At 33.9% G+C, this 19,720-nt stretch overlaps 1 protein-coding gene across 3 annotated transcripts in view; it reads left to right on the top strand.

Moving 5' to 3' along the window:
- Positions 1-19,720, top strand: part of LOC126736020 (tyrosine-protein kinase hopscotch-like) — a 185,729-nt gene that overhangs the window by 112,293 nt on the left and 53,716 nt on the right. For all 3 annotated transcript variants that reach the window (XM_050440209.1, XM_050440210.1, XM_050440208.1), the window contains exons 9-11: positions 13,343-13,470; positions 13,523-13,667; positions 13,724-13,967. In XM_050440209.1, the coding sequence (XP_050296166.1) occupies positions 13,343-13,470; positions 13,523-13,667; positions 13,724-13,967 (517 nt within the window). The remainder of the gene's footprint in view (positions 1-13,342; positions 13,471-13,522; positions 13,668-13,723; positions 13,968-19,720) is intronic.

Here is a 19,720-nt window from a genome sequence, read left to right as displayed (position 1 = left end):
GATGCAGACAATAGAACTTTTTTAACCGACATTTTGTGGACGGACGAGTCCAAGTTTAGTCATGAGGGCATTACAAATTTTCATAACCTTCATTTTTGGGCCGAAGAAAATCCCCGTTTAACAAGAGAAACCAGTTTTCAAAGAAAGTTTTCTATAAATGTGTGGATGGGACTTATTGGCCGGGATGTAATAGGACCACATTTTTTCCCAGACCATTTAAACGGGGATATTTATGAAAATTTTTTACGACATGACCTACAAGATATTTTATTTTTGACGATATTCCTCTCTCCGTTAGAGGACGAATGATATTTCAACATGACGGCTGTCCAGCTCATTTTCGGCGGTCAGTTCAGCAGTTCCTGGATGAACGTTTCCCGAATCGTTGGATTGGTAGGTCAGGTCCAATAGCTTGGCCAGCACGAAGCCCTGACTTAACCCCGCTTGATTATAGTATATGGGGTCAAATGAAAGCACTGGTTTATGCAACCCCAATAATTACCCGGGAAGATCTTATCCAAAGAATAACCAACGCTGCCCAGCAGATCAGGAATACCATAACAACTAGAACAACAAAGACTGAAATGAGAAGGCGCTGCCGAGCCTGTATTCGCAATAGAGGCTCTCATTTTGAACAAGATTTGTGAAGGTAAATACTGATAAATGCGTCACTTTACAATTTATAATAAAAATACAAAACCATGTCACCTAACTTTTAAGCATTTGTATCCTGTGAGCTAGCTTAGGTAATAAGGAAGTTTTAAGGAAATTTTGAAGAATGTAGCATTTTTTTTTTCAAAAAATATCCACTAGAAAATGTAGTATTTTATTTAAGAAAAAAAAATTACACTTTGCATCGAGAATTTACCTATAGTTACAACTATTTGCGGGACTTTTGCCATTACAAACATAACACTATTGTGTTGAGCATGTATTTTGCCTAAAAAGTTAAAAAAAATATACAGCGGATTTTCTGGAAACTGCCTTTTAAACCACTAAGGTCTACATTTTGAAGAAAAACAGAAAAAATTAAATATGTCGAAAACTATCAACTTTTGCATAATACATATTAAGGTTCAATTTACTTCTTACCCCCTCCCCTATCACATCTCCAAAGGAATGTATCGAATTACCAGTAACCCTGTATAGGTATGTAAATTATATTGCCCATTAAATGGATATACTGTTGGGCTGTACTGCTTTAAATAAAAAATAAATAAAATGATGCAGAAACTGCTATAAACAGTGACTTATTCAACATTTGTCAGTATAGGAGAAAGCATGGACTGAGGTTAAATACTGATAAAACCAAGGTCTTGCTCTTTACATCAAGCCCCGACTTAGAGTTTCTAAAGGGATACATTCATCTTCAGATGGAGGATCAGTACCAAGTTTAAAGTGCGTAAAAATTATGTGAAACATATGTTTTATCAAAATTGACTTACGGGTTAACTCTCTTTTACCCATGTCTTACTCAGGTTGAAAAAATGAGGCTTCAAGTGATGCAAAATAACTGCTGTCGATTTTTTTATGGACTCAAGAAATTTGACCACATTTCATCAAAGATACAACAGTTGAATTGGATGAATGTCGAGAATTTGTTTAAGATCTTCTTTTAATGATAAATTCTAGATACAAACTTGCCTTTATATTTAAGATCTAAATTAATATTTAGGGATGTGACCCATCAGCGCTCTTTGGGAGTTAGAAAGTTTGAGAGTTAGAAACAAGTTAATTATGCCATAACATACTAGTGCATTATGTCTTCATAGCTGTGTTATTATATAATAATTTTTTTTCATAGTTCTAATTTTATCTCAATTTTTTGAAAAAATATGTGTATTTCATCAAAATTTATAGTTAGTTTTTTTCCAGTAGGATTAAGATTACAGTTTTACATTGCATATTATAAAATTTATTGTTCAACTTTTACTGGATTGTAGTAATAATTATATGTACAGGAGGACGTATTAATATTTATTTATTTTTTCTTATAGACATTAAATAAATGCGTTTATAATTTAAGGGTTAATTTAAGAGTAGCAGTTTAATGACTAAACAAGCTAGAATTTGCCCTTTAAGATTTAATCATGTAGTGGTGTTATTACTCTTAATAAAGACATTATTTATTTATTTATTTAAAATTCCTGACATGTTTCGGACACAGTTTTGTCCATCATCAGAGACTACTACTAAACGAAATGGTTCCGAACAAAAAACAAAAAGACAAACAGACAACGAAAAAAACTTAACAAATTAATATAAGGTACACTTGCAAAGGTTTAAAATTGGTATTAGATATATTCCTCTTGCTTTCACCAAAAAATTGTAGTAACACACCATCAGGTACCATGGTAATTTTAGAAATTCTCCTATAGATGCCACCTACGTTTGAGTTTAGTATACACGTTTGGCGAGTTGAATCTTACGGATTGAGTTTTAATGTATTAGACCTAATAGATAGAGAGTAGACAGAGAACGACTGCATCGGTAACCTCCCACCGATAAGGGGGGTTTACACGATGCCAGTGACTTGAACAAGTTACTAGAATCCAGTACCAAAAGCAAGTGCTTTGGAAGATAGTTCTTGTCTACATGATGCCAGTTATTTGATCAAGTAACTTGCATAAAATCCATTTTATCAAGTTTTTGTAGTGTAGGTTACAGGCGAGAATTAAAAACGTTAAATTTAAATGATGAGTGCGAAGCAGAAGGAATATGTTTTACTTAAAAGAAGCTTAATATTAGGTGTTAAAGTACTGATAGAGGAGTTAATTGACATTGTTCAGAGTGAATTAACAACAAATCCCAAGAAAAGAATTTGGGTTAGAAAATGGCTGGCAAGGAGAAGCACGCATGGTGCATCTAACATGCTTTTAAAGGAACTTGCCATCGAAGACGTTCAAGAATACAGAAACTGTATGAGAATGTCTCCTGCTTCCTTTGACGTTCTTCAGAAAAAAATATCGCCTGCTATACAGCGATCTGACACCACAATGAGAATGGCTTTACCTGCCAGAACAAAATTAGAAATTACTCTGTCATATTTAGCTGCTGGAAATAGTTACCGAAATTTGCAGCAGCAATTCCATGTTTCCCGGCCTGCAATTTCCAAGTTTATTCCAGAAGTATGCGATGCCATATACGATACATTGGAGGATTTTATACAGGTAAATAATGTCGTATTCCTTTTATTATAAAATTAAAATCATAGTTTTCAACAGTAAAAAAATAATTATTCATATATCATATTATTCAATTAAACGTAAAATAACACATTATTCTTTAAACTGAAATCTAAATATTAAGTATGAATGAAAATAAAGTATATGATTCTAACCCCAATTATCAGTATCTAGATCAAAAGCGGATCTATATGCTTCGGAAAGAATATTGCTTGTATTGTTATCTGCCGGTGGTAGGGATGTGTTGGGTGATTCTGGAGAAATCAAGGTTTCACCTGATTCCGGGATCGGCAAAGTACTAAATGCACTGGTGCATCTGGAAGAACCTAATGAGGTGCTTGTACCTTCTATATTTGACACTCTGGAACGAGTCAAAATTTGCTGAATTTCAGCTTGAGCCGTGACGGCCGCTAAAAGGGGCAACTTATTTAATTGTGCAGCTACGCTCTTCCCGAAAATATCGAATTCATTTTCAGATGATTCCGTAAATTGTAGATCTCGAATAGATGTCGTTAAAGAATTTAAGTCTTTGATGCAACCAGCAACTTCTTTAATCTTGGACTTCGCTGCCTTATGGCGTTTTGGAGTAGGTTCATTAATAGCTCCACTAACATTCGCTTTTATTACCTCTGCTGCTAATGGTACTTTATCGTGTGTTGCCTCTTCAACTTCATCTTCTACTTGTAATGTATTCGATCCATTATATGTTTCTGAAGCCTAGAAAATATCTCATATTCACACATTTGGCATAATAAGAAATTATTTAGTATTTTTTATTTTAGGTACCAAAAAGTAACAAAGAATGGAAAGCTATCGAAAGTGATTTCAACCATAGTTACCCATGTTATGGTGCCATTGATGGAAAACACATACTTATTCGAGCTCCTGAGAATTGTGGCAGTAACTTTTTCAACTATAAGGGACAAAACAGTATTATTTTAATGGCAATTGTAGACGGAAATTACAATTTTATATACAATGATGTTGGCTACAATGAAAGAGCCTCAGATGGAGGAGTTTTTGCGCAGTATTCTATTTTTGCTGCTTTAGAAAACAATATATTACCGGATGGTTGATTTTTTGTTGGAGACGACGCTTTTCCGTTAAAGCATTATTTACTTAAACCATATTCAAAGAATGCACTTACTGTTGATTAAAAAATCTTCAATTATAGATTGTCTCGTGCAAGAAGAATTGTGGAAAATGGTTTTGGTATTTTAGTGTCTAGATTTCGAGTTTTTGAGGAACCCATAGCTTGTGGACTATCATCAGTGGATAAAATAGTCAGAACATGTTGTGCCCTACATAACTGGCTTAGATGCACTACTGTAAATGAATATTTGCCAAAGGGATTCGTTGACGAAGAAGATATCGATCAAGGTAGAATTATTCTTGGAAGTTGGAGGTCAGAAGTAGCTGGTTTGCCATCAGTTTCACGTATAGGAAGTAATCATTCTTCACAATTTGCAAGAAATTTAAAGGATAAATATAAACACTATTTTATGACTACAGGGGCCGTTTCATGGCAGGAACGAATGATTTTTTAATTTCATTTTAATATATTTTGTATTCAATTACTAATATAGGTACATACAGTGTGTCCCACTTAAGGGTTAGCCACCCCTCTAAAATTTTAGTTTCTTGACCAATTTTCAAAAACTTTTTTTTGTTGGATAGGTGGTCAAAAATGGCACTTATGAGCCAAGTTCGACATTTAGAGAAAGCAGGTCATGGCCTACTGTATTCAAGTTTGAAGTGCGAAAAATCGAGAAGTAGTATTAGCGATATTTATTTTTGAAAAATGGTACTGGATTATTATTCAGGACCACTTAAAATATAAGTGTACCAAATTTGGTTATGATAGTATACAGGGTGTTGAAATAAATTGGAGTTAAATTTTTAAAAAGCGCAATAACATTCTTAATCAAATACGAATATTTTTTAAATTTTTGGCTAATTGGCATGCGTTTTGAGAACACAAAGGTTGGGAATATCCTTCAATAAACAACAATCGATCATATTATCATACTATTTTGGGCTCAATTTGTTTGTTTTTTTATGAGTTTGTTTGTTAAATTCCAAAGATATGATTGTGTCTGGTTAAAAATTATTTTGTGGGAATTTTACCCAAGTATGCTATGAAAGAAAATGTTCCTGACAGTTTGTCAAAGTTTTCATGCATTTAGTTCATTTTGACTGCTTGACTGGGTTGGCGATGGAGTTAGAACATTTCGTGAAGCTGCGGCGGAATTGAACAGGAGACATCTTGGTAAAAACATCCACCATTCAACAATAGCCAGAATAAACTACGGGTTTGAGCAGTCTGGTTCAGTAGGCGGAGTACGTCCTCATTTACATCGTAATCGAGCAAATAATAATAACCAAATAATTCTTGAATACTTTAATGCTAATCCGCAATCTAGCATTAGAGTTGCTAGTACCAACTTAAATATTTCCAAAAATTGCATATGGAGGTGTTTAAAGAAAAATAACAAGAAGCCTTTCAAGCCTATATTCCTTCACACTTTGGAACACGGGGATGAAGAACGCAGGATGGAATATTGTTTGTGGTTACAAGGCGATTATTTGGCTAACCCTACATTTTTGAAAAATATTTTATACACCGATGAGGCAACATTTACTACAAACGGCATTGTGTCATCTCAAAATATTAGAATGTGGAGTAACGTAAATCCCCATTGGGTGATACAATGTAAAAGGCAGTATTCGCAGAAAATTAACGTATAGTGCGGTATCTTGAACGAACGTATAATCGGGCCGTTTTTCTTTAATGAAAATCTAAATGGACTTAATTTTCTTCGATTCCTGGAAGGTGATTTTAGTGACGTAATCGATGATTTGCCGTTAGCCGAAACAAGAAACTTACAAATACAATTTGACAGTGCGCCTATCCACAATGCAGTGGTAGTGCGGAATTGACTAAATCAGAATTATCCGAATCGATGGATAGGACGAAACAGTCCATTAATTCAGTGGCCAGCACGTTCCCCCAACCTTTCTCCCTTAGATTTTTTTCTTTGGGGAACCCTTAAAAACAAAGTGTACAAATCAAGACCGCAAACTCTACATGATCTTTGTGAGCGCATTAGACAAGAGTGTAATGAAATAAGCAGGGTAGAGTTAAGAAGGATGGTAGTAAACAACAGAAGACGCATAGAAAAATGTATAAGAATTAATGGAGGACATATTGAAGGAACTAATATTTTGTTTTGTGGCATTAATTTTTAAATTTGAGTGTTAGCAAAGATAAAATACTAGTAATATTATTATCTTTGGTGTTAGGTAATTCCTTAAGGTAATTATTTTCAGTTTTTGCCGCTTAGCCTACATTATATTACTAAGTAACTAGTGAAGTGTGAATTGCAACCTAACAATGAAATAAAGCTAAAAAAATTATAAATGAAGTTGTATTATTGTGAAGCCCAAAATAGTATGATAATATGATCGATTGTTGTTTATTGATTGTATTTGTTGGATATTTCCAACCTTTGTGTTCTCAAGACGCATGCCAATTAGCCAAAAATTTTAAAAATATTCGTATTTGATTAAGAATGTTATTGCGCCTTTTAAAAATTTGACTCCAATTTATTTTAACACCCTGTATATTATCATAACCAAATTTGGTACACTTATGTTTTAAGTGGTCCTGAACAATAATCCAGTACCATTTTTCAAAAATAAATATCGCTAATACTACTTCTCGATTTTTCGCACTTCAAACTTGAATACAGTAGGCCATGACCTGCTTTCTCTAAACGTCGAACTTGGCTCATAAGTGCCATTTTTGACCATCTATCCAACAAAAAAAAGTTTTTGAAAATTGGTCAAGAAACAAAAATTTTAGAGGGGTGGCTAACCCTTAAGTGGGACACACTGTATAATAAAAAATATATAGTAGCTTCTTACTTACCAAATTACTGCATGTTACCCTTCTCTTATCCATTGTTTGTAAAAACATATGCATAACTGAAAACCACTTCATTTTTGGTTTATATATTTCATCGGCTCCGGCCTTAGAGCTTTGCGATTTCTTAATTTTTGCTACCTCTTGTACATACGTCGACCTTAGAGTTTTTATTTTGTTTTTTACATCTATTGGGCCAAAATTCTCGATTTCCATTGTTTCCACAATTCTTTTTATAGCCGACTCACGGGCTTGTTTATTTCTATAGATTACCAACTGTGTATTTCAAAGGCACTCTTCCTCCCTATATAATTCTACAGACTTTACTGTGGTATCTTCAGTCCATTTTGCGCACATTTTGAATAATAATAACACCTACACTTTAAAACAATTACTAAAACTACGTACTGATTTATTTACTAAAATCGAACGCTGGAATCATCGTGTCTACACAGGTTTAGTTAAGAGGATAGTGGGAGTGGGGGTAACCACTTGCTCCAGTAAATAGAAATGCTTTCTATTCACTGTACTGGAATCGTTACTAAAATCAGTACTGGAATTTAGTATTGGAATATATGTTTACACAAAGCAAGTACTAAAATCCAGTGCTGGATTTTAGTAACTTGTTCAAGTCACTGGCATCGTGTAAACCCCCCTATAGCGACGCCGATTCTCCGTACCGCTCGCAATGTGAATTTCATTTCGGATTGCGCGCAGTGATGTTTAGCAAGCGCTTGGAGATGGGTAGGTTAGCCTCAATCAAGTATTGGAATTTTACGCGCACACGAAAGATAAAAATTTCTGTTGTTTTTCAACGTGCTCATAATCGCAAGTCAAAAAAACAACTTTAATATGCTCAAATCTTAAAAACCTTTGGTGAAAACTAAATACAATATTCTAAAATAAAATGAAAAATAACTCTTAAACAAAATAATAATTCTAATTAAATGGATTGTTTAATAAGGTGTTCAAATACACCTCCTTGGGCTTCACAGTATCCCAACCTGTCGTAAAATTCTCTACGTGCATTGGCTAACATTTCAGGTGTAATGGACCTAGAAATATTAATAATAAGTCGCAATTTGTCCAAATTAACGGCTCTTTCATGTCAGTGTTGGTAAAGAATTTCCGTCAAATAGCCCCATAAGAAGTAGTCGCAAGGCGTCAGATCTGGAGATCGCGGAGGCCATGGTGTGGTACCTCTTGTGGAAATAAGCCGTTCAGGAAAAGTGTTTGTTAAATAGTCCTGCACTTGTCTAGCGTTGTGAGCGGGATATCCGTCTTATTGAAACCAAATTTCCTCAAAATTAACATCCAAGTTTCGTACAGCGGGTATATTTTGTTGCAATAAAAGTAAATATCTCTCAGAGTTTAAGGTACCATCAATAAAAAAGGCCCTACAATGTGATTGGCTAAAATACCAGTCCAAACATTTACCTTTTGCGGGTATTGAGTTCGTAATGGTACACTGAAATGTAGATTTTCCCGAGACCAATATCTCACGACTTTGAAGAATTATGTCGACCTAGAAGAGAAAAAGATGACTCGTCTGTAAATAAAATATTACTTGTGAAGTCGTCATTTTGATCAATTTTTTCTCTTAAGGTTTCACAAAACTCCAAGCGTTTTATTTGATCTTCTGGAAAAATTTCTTGAGTGTTTTTAATTTTATAGGCTTTGTACTTATTTCTTTTCAAAATATCACGCACTGTACGACTTGGAATATCAAGTTCTTGAGAAATTTGGGAGCTAGAACAAGGTTCACTTACTTCCACAAAAGCACACACCTTGACCTCCTTTTCAATCCTAGCGTCAGGTGTTCGACAAAGTTCCTGATCGCCACTAGAACATTTTGCACACCGATTTACACATCCCGACTGCTCAAACTTATGCCAGATATTATAAATTGTTTTAGCAGTAGGGACTTGCTGATCAGGATATGCAAATATAAAACGGCCGACAACTTCTTCTGCACTATCCGCATGACAATACCATTTAATGATATTAATCTTTTGATCAATAGTGAAAACCATTTTTATTTTATTACTGTATCCGTCTTCGTACCAAAGGTTGAAATAAATTGTAAACATGATCGGCTAACATGTACATAGGTATGCGAGGAATTGCAACCGAACTGATAAGCCCAACGACGACGCGATAGCCGCCCAGGGTGGAGCCAAGTTTGTTCTCGCTCTACTCCGTCTCATTCTTACACATTACGCAAAAATCATATTCGAAATTTTTCAACCGCCGAACGTGTATATATTTTTTAGCATACTGTTCGGTCTTTGTCAACAACAACATGTAAACAAATAAAATTAAAAATAATAAATAGAGGTTTTTTGACATGGAATCAAACCCTGAGGCGAATATCTAATACCGATTTTAAACTTTTGTAAGTGTACCTTATGTTAATTTGTTAAGTTTTTTTCTATTTCTGTTTGTCTTTTTGCTTTTTGTTCCGAATTATTTCCTTTTAGTATCCCCTGATGATGGACACCACTGTGTTCGAAACATGTCGGGAATTTTAAATAAGTAATAATATTTCCTTTATTGCCAACAAAATCAAAATAAATTTGACAAAGCAACGTCAAGCAGAAATGGTGAATTCCCTAAAATAGATTCACGATGAATATTGCATATAATAAGAAACATGATACAATTAAATACATATAGAATAAAATGAGATAGACTAACAAACAGTAAAAGTTAAAACAGCAACTACAAAGTTAAAATTACAATATCAATAAATGAAGTTCAAAATATATAGAATATGTACATATGTGTAACAGGTTCACAGGTCTGGCACATCAAAATCTAAATTTAAAATCATAAAAGCACTTATCTAAAAGAAACTGACTAGTGGCTTTCCTAAATTTAACACTATTATTAATGGATTTTATTTCTGGTGATAATAACCCATATGCTTTAACTGCCATATAATAAGGACCCCTTTCAAAAAACGCTGAACCATGGGCTGGTGCCCGAAGATCTTCCCTCCCCCTTGTGATTACTGCAATATCAGTGCCATAATGGTCACTGTTTACTGAAAAAAGGTGTGGGTGCCTTTTGACAAACATCACTAAGGACATAAAGTAGATTGAAGGCACAGTCATTATGTTCAGTGATTCAAAATGTGGTTTGCATGATGTTCCAGGGCGCAACCCCAGCATAGCTCTGATGATCCTTTTCTGAACTACAAAAATTTGAGGAGCCACAGAGGATGATCCCCAAAACATCACACTATAGGCAATCAATGACTGCACCCCTGCAAAATAAAACTGTCTTATGGAATTTACTGTTAATGAATATTTTAGTCTTCGCACTAATGCACAAAAGATATTTAGTTTAGATTGGAGCACCCTCACATGTTCCTCCCAGCCAAGAGCAGTGTCCAAGGTGACCCCTAAAAATTTAACTGTGTTTTCCACAGGCACTGATTTGCCTCGCATTTTCAAATAAACAGACTCTGTTAATTTGGGATTTTTCTGAAATAGCATTAGACCAGTCTTTTCGCAGTTCAGAATTAACCCTGCCTCATCACACCAAACCTGGCATTGTCCCCGCTGCACATGAGCACTCGTTAGCCAGGCTCCCAAAATCCTGCCCCACCACGACAGCCGATGTATCATCAGCATACTGGCAGAGGAGTCCCGCAGCCACCTCATCTGAAAGTGAATTCACATACAATAGAAACAGCACAGGACCGAGAATCGAGCCCTGAGGTACACCTTGCGAAACAATAACTGGCTTAGAATAATAATTTCTATTGTCCTTTGAGATACACACAATTTGTTTTCTTTCCTCCAGATAAGACCCCAGTAAAGCACCAGACAATCCTCTCAAACCATAGTGTTCCAATCTATGCAACAACATCCTATGATCAATGGTGTCAAAGGCCTTAGAAAGATCAAAAAAAAGCCCAGCCACCCTTGTCAACATTGTTTTTATATGATTTATTGTTGTGAATACTGCCAATTGTGTTGATCGATTGGGTCTAAAGCCATACTGTTTATCAGAAAGTATATTATACTGTGATCTAAGAAGGTCATTAATCGGCTATATATAGCTCTTTCAAAAACCTTGGACAAGGAAGACAGAAGAGATACAGGTCTGTAATTCTCTAGTACCTGGGCATCTCCCTTTTTATGTACCGGCACAATGAGCTTGGAAACGACAATTCGATTATTTTTTAGGAAAAAAGAGCAGGCTCCAACTTAAATTTAGCAATTTATTTCAGTTCTCTAGCATTTATAGTTACTTCACAATTAATTTTCAAAGTTCGAATAAATACGCCATGTTTAATTTTTTCCTTGTACCAGCGCGGCCGGGATGATACGTCACAGGCGCCCAAGTGGACGCAACGACCGACGCTAGCATGTCGACCGCGCACGCTTCTTTGTCAAAATAACGCCTGGGTACTAGGCTGTGGCTGGCTGGCTAGCGAGCGCTCTATAATACACCGTCGCGTCGCGTCGGCGTCTATGACGTAGCGCGTAATTGGGACGGAATCTCGGGAGGTATAAAAAACCCCAGACTAGCAGCCTTATAACTTTGCAAATACTTACCCTAACAACTTGAAATAAACGTCCTTGTTCTTATAAACTTATGTTGTATTTATTTTTGGGAAAATATATATATATTTTTTTAAATTTTCCAAGCCCATTCTTGCAGCCTTAAGGGCAGAGGGAAATGTACCTGTTTAAAAACAAAGGTTTACTATGCTTGATATTGGTTTAGCTATGAATTTGGCTGAATGTTTCAAAATTATAGTTGGAATTTCATCTAGACCTACAGAAAATTTATTTGGCAAGTTGATTATGATACGAAAAATTTCCAAGCTATCTACAGGATCTAAAAATATGGTTTGAGTTATGGGGTTTTTTAAAGGTTTATGACTTGAAGGGTAGACAGTTGGGATATCATATTGATTTATAAACAAATCCGCGATTGTTTGTGGATCTTCAGTTATATTTCCATTATAAGATATTTTAATTGTTTTATTGTTTTTTATGTTTTTATTGCACTCTTGATTAAAAATGGTCCAAGCAACTTTTGTTTTATTATGAGAAATAGCAATTTTATTTTCATTTATTGTGGTTTTATAATTTTGTAGATATTTGCGATAATTTTTCTTTTCAGTTTTAAATAATTGTTTATGCCTTTCACAATTTGTCATTTTTGACCATACATATAGATCTTTAATATACTTACCATAGTTTTTTATATTAGAATTAATCCAAGATTTGTCTTCTGTCTTTTTTTTGGAAGTACAAAGAGGAAATGATTTATCAAAGTAGTAATAGAGTGTATTATAAAAACTTTCATATTTCCTGTTTGGATCGTTTATAGTTAGGATATCGTCCCATTTTTCCTCTTTGAGATAACCTACAAAACTTTGTATATTAGAAGGTGTAAAAAATCGTTTTTTAATATATAAAGCCTTTGTAATAAGCTTATCATATTGATATGACATGATTTGCCCATAGTGATCTGAGACATGAGTTACAAAAATTTCAGATACTGACTGATCCAAATTACTAAAAATATTATCGAGCTGTGTACCTGAGTCAGGCCTAGTTCCCCATGAACTTGCGATTTAAGCCCAAAGCTCAGCATTAATTGTGATAGCAAAAAAGAATTTTCATTATTTTTTACCAAAAAGTTTACATTAAAATCACCACAAATTATATAATGTTTCTTTGCTGAGTATGTTACTGTCAAAAGATCATTTAGTTTAGACAAAAAAACTTCAAAATTACCATTTGGAGATCTATAGATACATATAATTATAAAAAACTTATCCTTAATTAAGACCTGTGAACCTGTGTACTCAAAATCTTTTTCTACAATATTTATTTCCGTTTGAATTTTGCTTATGTTTAAGACAGGAGATAATTTATTTCTAATAAAAATTGCAGTTCCTCCTCCCCTAGACTCAGTCCTTGAAGAGTAATTTAGCATCAAATATTTATTTAGGCTAAACAGTTCCATAAAGTTATGCTGGAGCCAGTGTTCAGAAATACAAAATAAATCTGGCTTTACCTCATCTAACATCACCTCAACTTCCAGTACTTTATTATTTATACTTTGGGTATTTAAATGCATAACTTTTAATGTAGATATAACATGGTGAAGGGAGACTGCAGATTTTCATTTGACCTTAACCTACGAATTCACTGCAATTATGGACTATTTCTTCACTATGAAATCATTTTGTTTATTGTTTTAGAATGAACAAAATGGTATAATTCATGGGCGCATACGATGTCGGAAACTGTTAGTCTACTGCCATGACGAAAACCGTTTTAGGGTCAAACTTAGCGACCCCGGAATTCATACGAAATATAAAGAATCTGAGTAAGTATTTAAATGTTTATTTATATTCCTTTCTTTAAAAAAAATTTATTAGGATCCATTGGCTACCACCAGAATGTTACAAGACATTCGATAAAAAAAGTACTGCCGCAGACGTATGGGCGACTGCGACCACTTTTTATGAAATTTTTAAATTTGGAGAGTTGTTTCCGGTTACTGATATGCAAATGACGATGAAGGTAAAATAAATCCTATTTTTAGTTAGGATTTGTGGCTTAATTGTGGGTTTTTCTAGTGGTACCTAAAGGGAAATCGGCTGCCGAAACCCAAATCGTGTCCGGAAGTGATCTACAATGTGATGATGGAATGCTGGGAAGCGGATATACAAAAAAGAAAACAACCGCAGCAACTTTGTCGAGATGTGACTCAGATTTTGTTTCGCGTATACAACAATAGAAAAAAGCACTGGTATGCTATACCCGATCATCCACGGTCTGAAACAGCCATGTCTACGCAAAGTTTAGTATCAACTAAGACTGGTAAGAATTACATATATACAACATAAACAAACGAACATATATACAACATAAACAAACACGCTTTATTAGAGCATCATAAGGTCTAAAACTAAAACACCAAAATACACATCACGTTTTACGAAACACGTGTCGTCAATAATAAATGTTTGTGAGACCGTGACTTGGTTGTTTTTCTTCGTTTGTTTATGGTCACTTAATTTAAAACATGATACTGATTATTCTACCAATCAAGGTAAAATAATCCTCGTATTAACTGAGAAAATTAGCGAGCTCAAAATTAAATTAAACTCTTAAAATAAAACTAGTGTGAACACTAATTATAAAAAAGGCATTATTGTTGTCAGCACTAGTAGAGATATACCACTATCTCGGCAGGACATTTAGAATCCTACCGACTGCGCCAGTGATGGAATTATTTATGAATACTAACTTTTAAAAAAATTAATTTTATTTCAAAATAATTCTTCACAATATAAAGGGGTTTGACTTTGATAATGTTGCAATAATAATATTATATTAATCAGCAGAATTGTCTTGTCATCGAGGTTATCGGCCTGTTTGCCTTATACAGGGTGTTTATTTGAAAACTTCCCACCACGGATTTATCGAAAACCACTGTTTAAAAAAAAAAAACGCCGAAATACGTCAAAAGGTTTGTCAAGGGGGACAACTTCCTAACTTAAAATTACTTCACCTGTATAATTCGAACTAGTGAGAATTCGGACAGATCAGCTGAAAACGCAGTCAACAATCATTAGCTATAAACTTGATAATAAAAAAGAAGTTAAGTAACTTTTTTCCGTCACCATCAACTATGCATGCTTCTGCTGCGGTTGCTCGCAAATGGTTCCAAGTTGGTAATCTAAATTTTGTATTTTCATATTTTGTAAAATAGCCCTCCTTCGTCGGGATTGTTTTTAGAAAAATACGCTTTCATGCAAAATTATCGAAAATTTTTAAGCACTTATGTAAGTACCTGCATAAACTACAATAATGGCGAAAAATAATTTTATTTAATACAAAAAAATTAATACTAGGGTGAAAGTAACTATTTATAATGATTGTTCCAAGTGTCCATCTTCACATTGTAAACATAGTCTAGCCTGTTTAATTATGTGGCTGATAGTTTTTCTAATAACACAGAGGTACGCATGGTATATTTGGGTCGTTAGCGATATTATTAATTTAATGAAGCAGTTCAGCCCTCGTATAGGGGAAAGGCGGGCAAGATGGGGTAGGCCGGCAAAACGGGGTGCCGTGATTATTTTTAGTACAGCCAGCTCCATCTATCTGAAAGTTCGTACAGCTTTAAGACCATGCCCGATTGATGGCAAAAAGCGCTGTCACTTCAGAAGCTGCGTGAATATCAGACGCCACTAAAAAGCACCCGATTCCCGGCGGTGATCGTGTATGTTCGGAGAAAAATTCGGTCGTTTGACGTGAATGACAAGAATAACGACACGAATGTTCCCGCGTTTGTTAGTTGTTTACTTTCGTAAAAAAGCTCCAACTAACTTGATCAATTATTGCGATTATACTGAACTTGTTTCTTTGTGAAATATTGACCATATTGTTGCTTATAGTGTTTTAAAATAATACCTGAAAAGCTGTATTAATTCCAATTCAGCGATTTTAGCTGTAAAGATGGACGGCCCTACTCAAAGCTACCGGAATCAGGACCAAACTATCAACAAAAATTTGTGCCACTTATGCAGTAAAATGTTTTCTTCCATTTCAGCTAAGAACAATCATATTAAAGTTATTCATAAGCAGCAGCTCCCAGATAACCCAAAGTCACATATTTCTTGTCCCTTATGCAAAGAGACTAAGTATTCTTGTGAGACTTATCAAAGACTTGAAGCTCATTTACAGGTTAAGTCATGATATCAAAATAGAGTCCTCAACTTTCCATTTTTCCAGTGAAGAAAGATTTGAGGAATGGTTAAGAGAGCATAAAGTAAGCACAAACTATGCACTTGTTCGCACAAGGAAAATTGAAGACAAGATTGAAAAAGTATATTGTTGCAATCGAAGCGATTTTAGAGGTAATTTGTAGCAATTTCATTTGTTCATTATGGTGTGTGAGCAAAGGAAGGGAAGCGATTCTGTTTTAGGTGAACTCCTTGGGGAATGTTCTTTCAATAATATTGAAGCTAGCCATAGTCTAGGAATTGAAACATTTGTTAATGAGAAGACGACTGAAAATCAACAAGTAGCAGTACAATGATTGAACAAGCAATCAACAAGAGAAATTGAAAGTGTATAAAACTTTTTAAGATCTTTAAATGATGAAACTTATGATAAGTAAGTTATCTTTTTATAAAATTATATAAGATATATTAACATATACCTGTAAATGTCTAGGTGCATGAGACAACTGACATCAATAATGGAACAGATAAATAAGACAAATACAAGTAAACGAAAAATAGACAAACAAGTTTATTTTCCATCAAAGAAGAAGAAGGAGCAGTAAATAAAAATAATTAATTGTATATTTTTTTCTATTTACAGTATTTTTTTTATATTATAGTAGGTATATTTTTTTATAGGTTTAACTATATATGTATGTATATGTGTATTATAATTTTATAATATATTTATAATATATTAAGTTTTAGGCAAATATTTGAAAAACATTACCTATCTCATAAGTTTCTTGCAGTTTCTTCTTATGAGTATTAATTGAAACTGCGAATTGTAAATTAGTATTTTAGCATAAAATAATTAAGTTTCTTTTCAAATCAGTCATATACATGTCTTTGCAGCATTTATAAAATAAAACTTGTTAATATATGATACATTTATATAACAGTATAACTAATTAATTCCATTGTGTTTTCACTTACCGAAATTACCTCTCTACCTAGGTATAAAAGTTATTTAAAAAAAAAGGTACTTGTTTCAAAAAGATTAATAACATTTATATATTTAAGATTAAAATTAAAGTACAATACTACAATATTTTATAAATTTTGTTTTCCATTTATTTATTTTTTCTAAATATACAATACCCTATTGTTTAAGTTGGGCTTTTCTTTTTGATATGTCCACATATAGAGAGCTTAAAAAAATAATAGTTATTTGTATAACAAAAAGGAGCAAAGTGCATAATTTCCTTAAGTGGGTGAAGTTTGATCCAGCAAAAGCATCCACAGTGAGGAAATGACACTGCTCCTACAGTACTTCATTTTCTACTTTCATTTTTATTAATAAGCACAATTTAATGTAAAAAATTAATTTCATAAAAAATAATAAGCAAAATATAGTCAAATAAAAAAATTCAATTATGCAGGGAAATAAAATTAAAAATTTTCTTATAAGGTAGTAGAAAAATAAATTTTTCAAATAACACTTTCTCAAAAATAAACTATAGCAATTTTAAATAATATCCAAAATCAAATAAATCCATGTCCGCCCAAAGAAATTTTTAAAAATATTTATTCAAAAAAAAAATTCAATTTCCATTCCATTGGATCGTTCAACCAAATTTTCTTGTTTGCATCCTTTATTTATATATAATTTATTAATAATTATTATTATTCCAGAAACGCTATTTTTTATTTTAATTAAATTATTATTCCATTAATTATTATTTACATTAATTATTCTTATTGCCAGAAACCGTTGCTTCTAGCAGCAAACATTGCTCTTTTGTTGGTTGCCCGCCATTCACATTATATTTAAATTTCCGAATGAGACAGCCGAATGGTGACGGGAATCGGGTGCTTTTTAGTGGCGTCTGTGAATATCGGTCAGTCGAGCGTTGTTTGTTTTAGAGGTGCAGGTATATTTTCGTCAATAATTTAAGAAAAGGTAAGTGAACCATAATTGTAATTTATATTTAATTGTTATTCTTTATGAAAAAGTATACACATTTAGGCATATTTCTGTGTAAAAATGTTTAGTAATTTTTTAATCGAACAGGGAAAAAAATATACCTAACCTCAAAATGTACATTTGGGCAAAATGGGGTACTACCCCATTTTACCCGCCCAATATAAAACATTAATAATAATTATTATTTTCAGATGGTGTTTAAGTACAACCGCCATTCTGACCAACACGAATGGTCCACGGACAGTATGCAGAATGCTGTAATAGCAGTATTAAATGGCAAAATGGGGTACTACAGAGCATCTACCAGTTTTAATGTGCCTCAATCTACATTAGAGCGCCACGTTAAAAAAGCTAGGGAAAATCCTGGGTATGTTGTTACTAAATCTTTGGGACGATTTAAGGCAATATTCACTCCTGAACAGGAACAAGACCTTGCAAATTATTTAATGCACATGGAAAAAAGATTGTTTGGATTAACGATGACTGAATGCAGGCGTTTAGCATTTCAATTAGCTGAGCTCAATGAACTTGATCATCCGTTAAATAAAGAACTTGTCATGGCTGGGAAGGATTGGATGAAAAGTTTTTTGCGTCGACATCCAGAACTTTCAATCAGAACACCAGAAGCAACATCTGGAGCTCGAGCAATGGGGTTTAATAAAGTGGCTGTAGGTAATTTTTTTAACTTACTTATCGAAACTGTAGATAAATATCAACTGACAGCCGATAAAATCTATAATGTGGACGAAACCGGAGTGTCAGTTGATCCAAAGGGAATGTCTAAAATTATTGCCACTAAAGGGAAAAGACAAGTCGGAGCCTTGACGTCAGCGGAGAGGGGTGAGACCGTCACTGTTGAAATATGCTTTTCGGCTTCAGGAGCATACATGCCTCCCATGTTTATATTTGGTAGAAAAAAATGCAATAAGCTTTCATGGATGGAATTGTTCCTGGCGGTTGGGTAGAGCTAAATGATAGTGGGTGGATGGATAAAAATTTATTCTTTATTTGGTTCAAAAAATTTGTTGAATTTGCCAAGCCCTCAAAAGACCGACCGATTCTGCTTCTTTTGGATGGACATTCATCCCACACAAAAAACCTGGAAGTTATTAATTACGCCAGGGAACATGGAGTTATTTTGATCTGCTACCCTCCACATTGCACCCATCGGCTACAAGCCCTAGATGTACAGGGTCCGGCAGTCAAACCTGACGGTTTTTGAAATGGGATAAATAAAAAAGTTGTTGAGATATTTTAATTATTATTTTTTTATTGGAAAGAGGAGAATTGGAAATTTAACATTCATCATAAAAAAGCACAAAAATAACTTATGTAGCAAATATTATGTCACTTAAATGATGACCACCATTTTCTTTCCATTTCATTTCAACAAACAAAATTTTCGATATTGGGTTCCAAGAAACCCACAGGAACTTCACCAGTGAAAGAGTAACTGTCTGGGCTGCAGTGTGTAGGGCAACAGTGTTAGGACCTTATTTTTTTTAAGGAGAATGGCCTTAAAAAGTGACAGTGAACTCAGCGAGTTATGTTGCCATGATCCGTGACTTTCTCATTCCAGAGTTACCTCGCGAGGAGACTCGTACAGTGTAGAGAAAATGGTGGCCATCATTTAAGTGACATAATTTTTGCTACATAAGCTATTTTTGTGCTTTTTTATTATGAATGTTAGCTTTCCAATTCCCCTCTTTCCAATAAAAAAATAATAATTAAAATATATCAACAACTTTTTTATTTATCCCATTTCAAAAACCGTCAGGTTTGACTGCCGGACCCTGTAGCTTTAATGAAACCAATAAGTACCTATTACGCTGAAGAAGTACGCAAATGGTTAAGAGCTAATCCTGGTCGTGTAGTTACCTTACAACAAATAACTAAATTATTTTATGTAGCTT

The sequence above is a fragment of the Anthonomus grandis genome, chromosome 5 (genome assembly GCF_022605725.1).
Source record: "Anthonomus grandis grandis chromosome 5, icAntGran1.3, whole genome shotgun sequence".
NCBI classification, from domain to species: Eukaryota; Metazoa; Arthropoda; class Insecta; order Coleoptera; family Curculionidae; genus Anthonomus; species Anthonomus grandis.
This window is presented reverse-complemented; position numbering and strand designations above follow the sequence as displayed.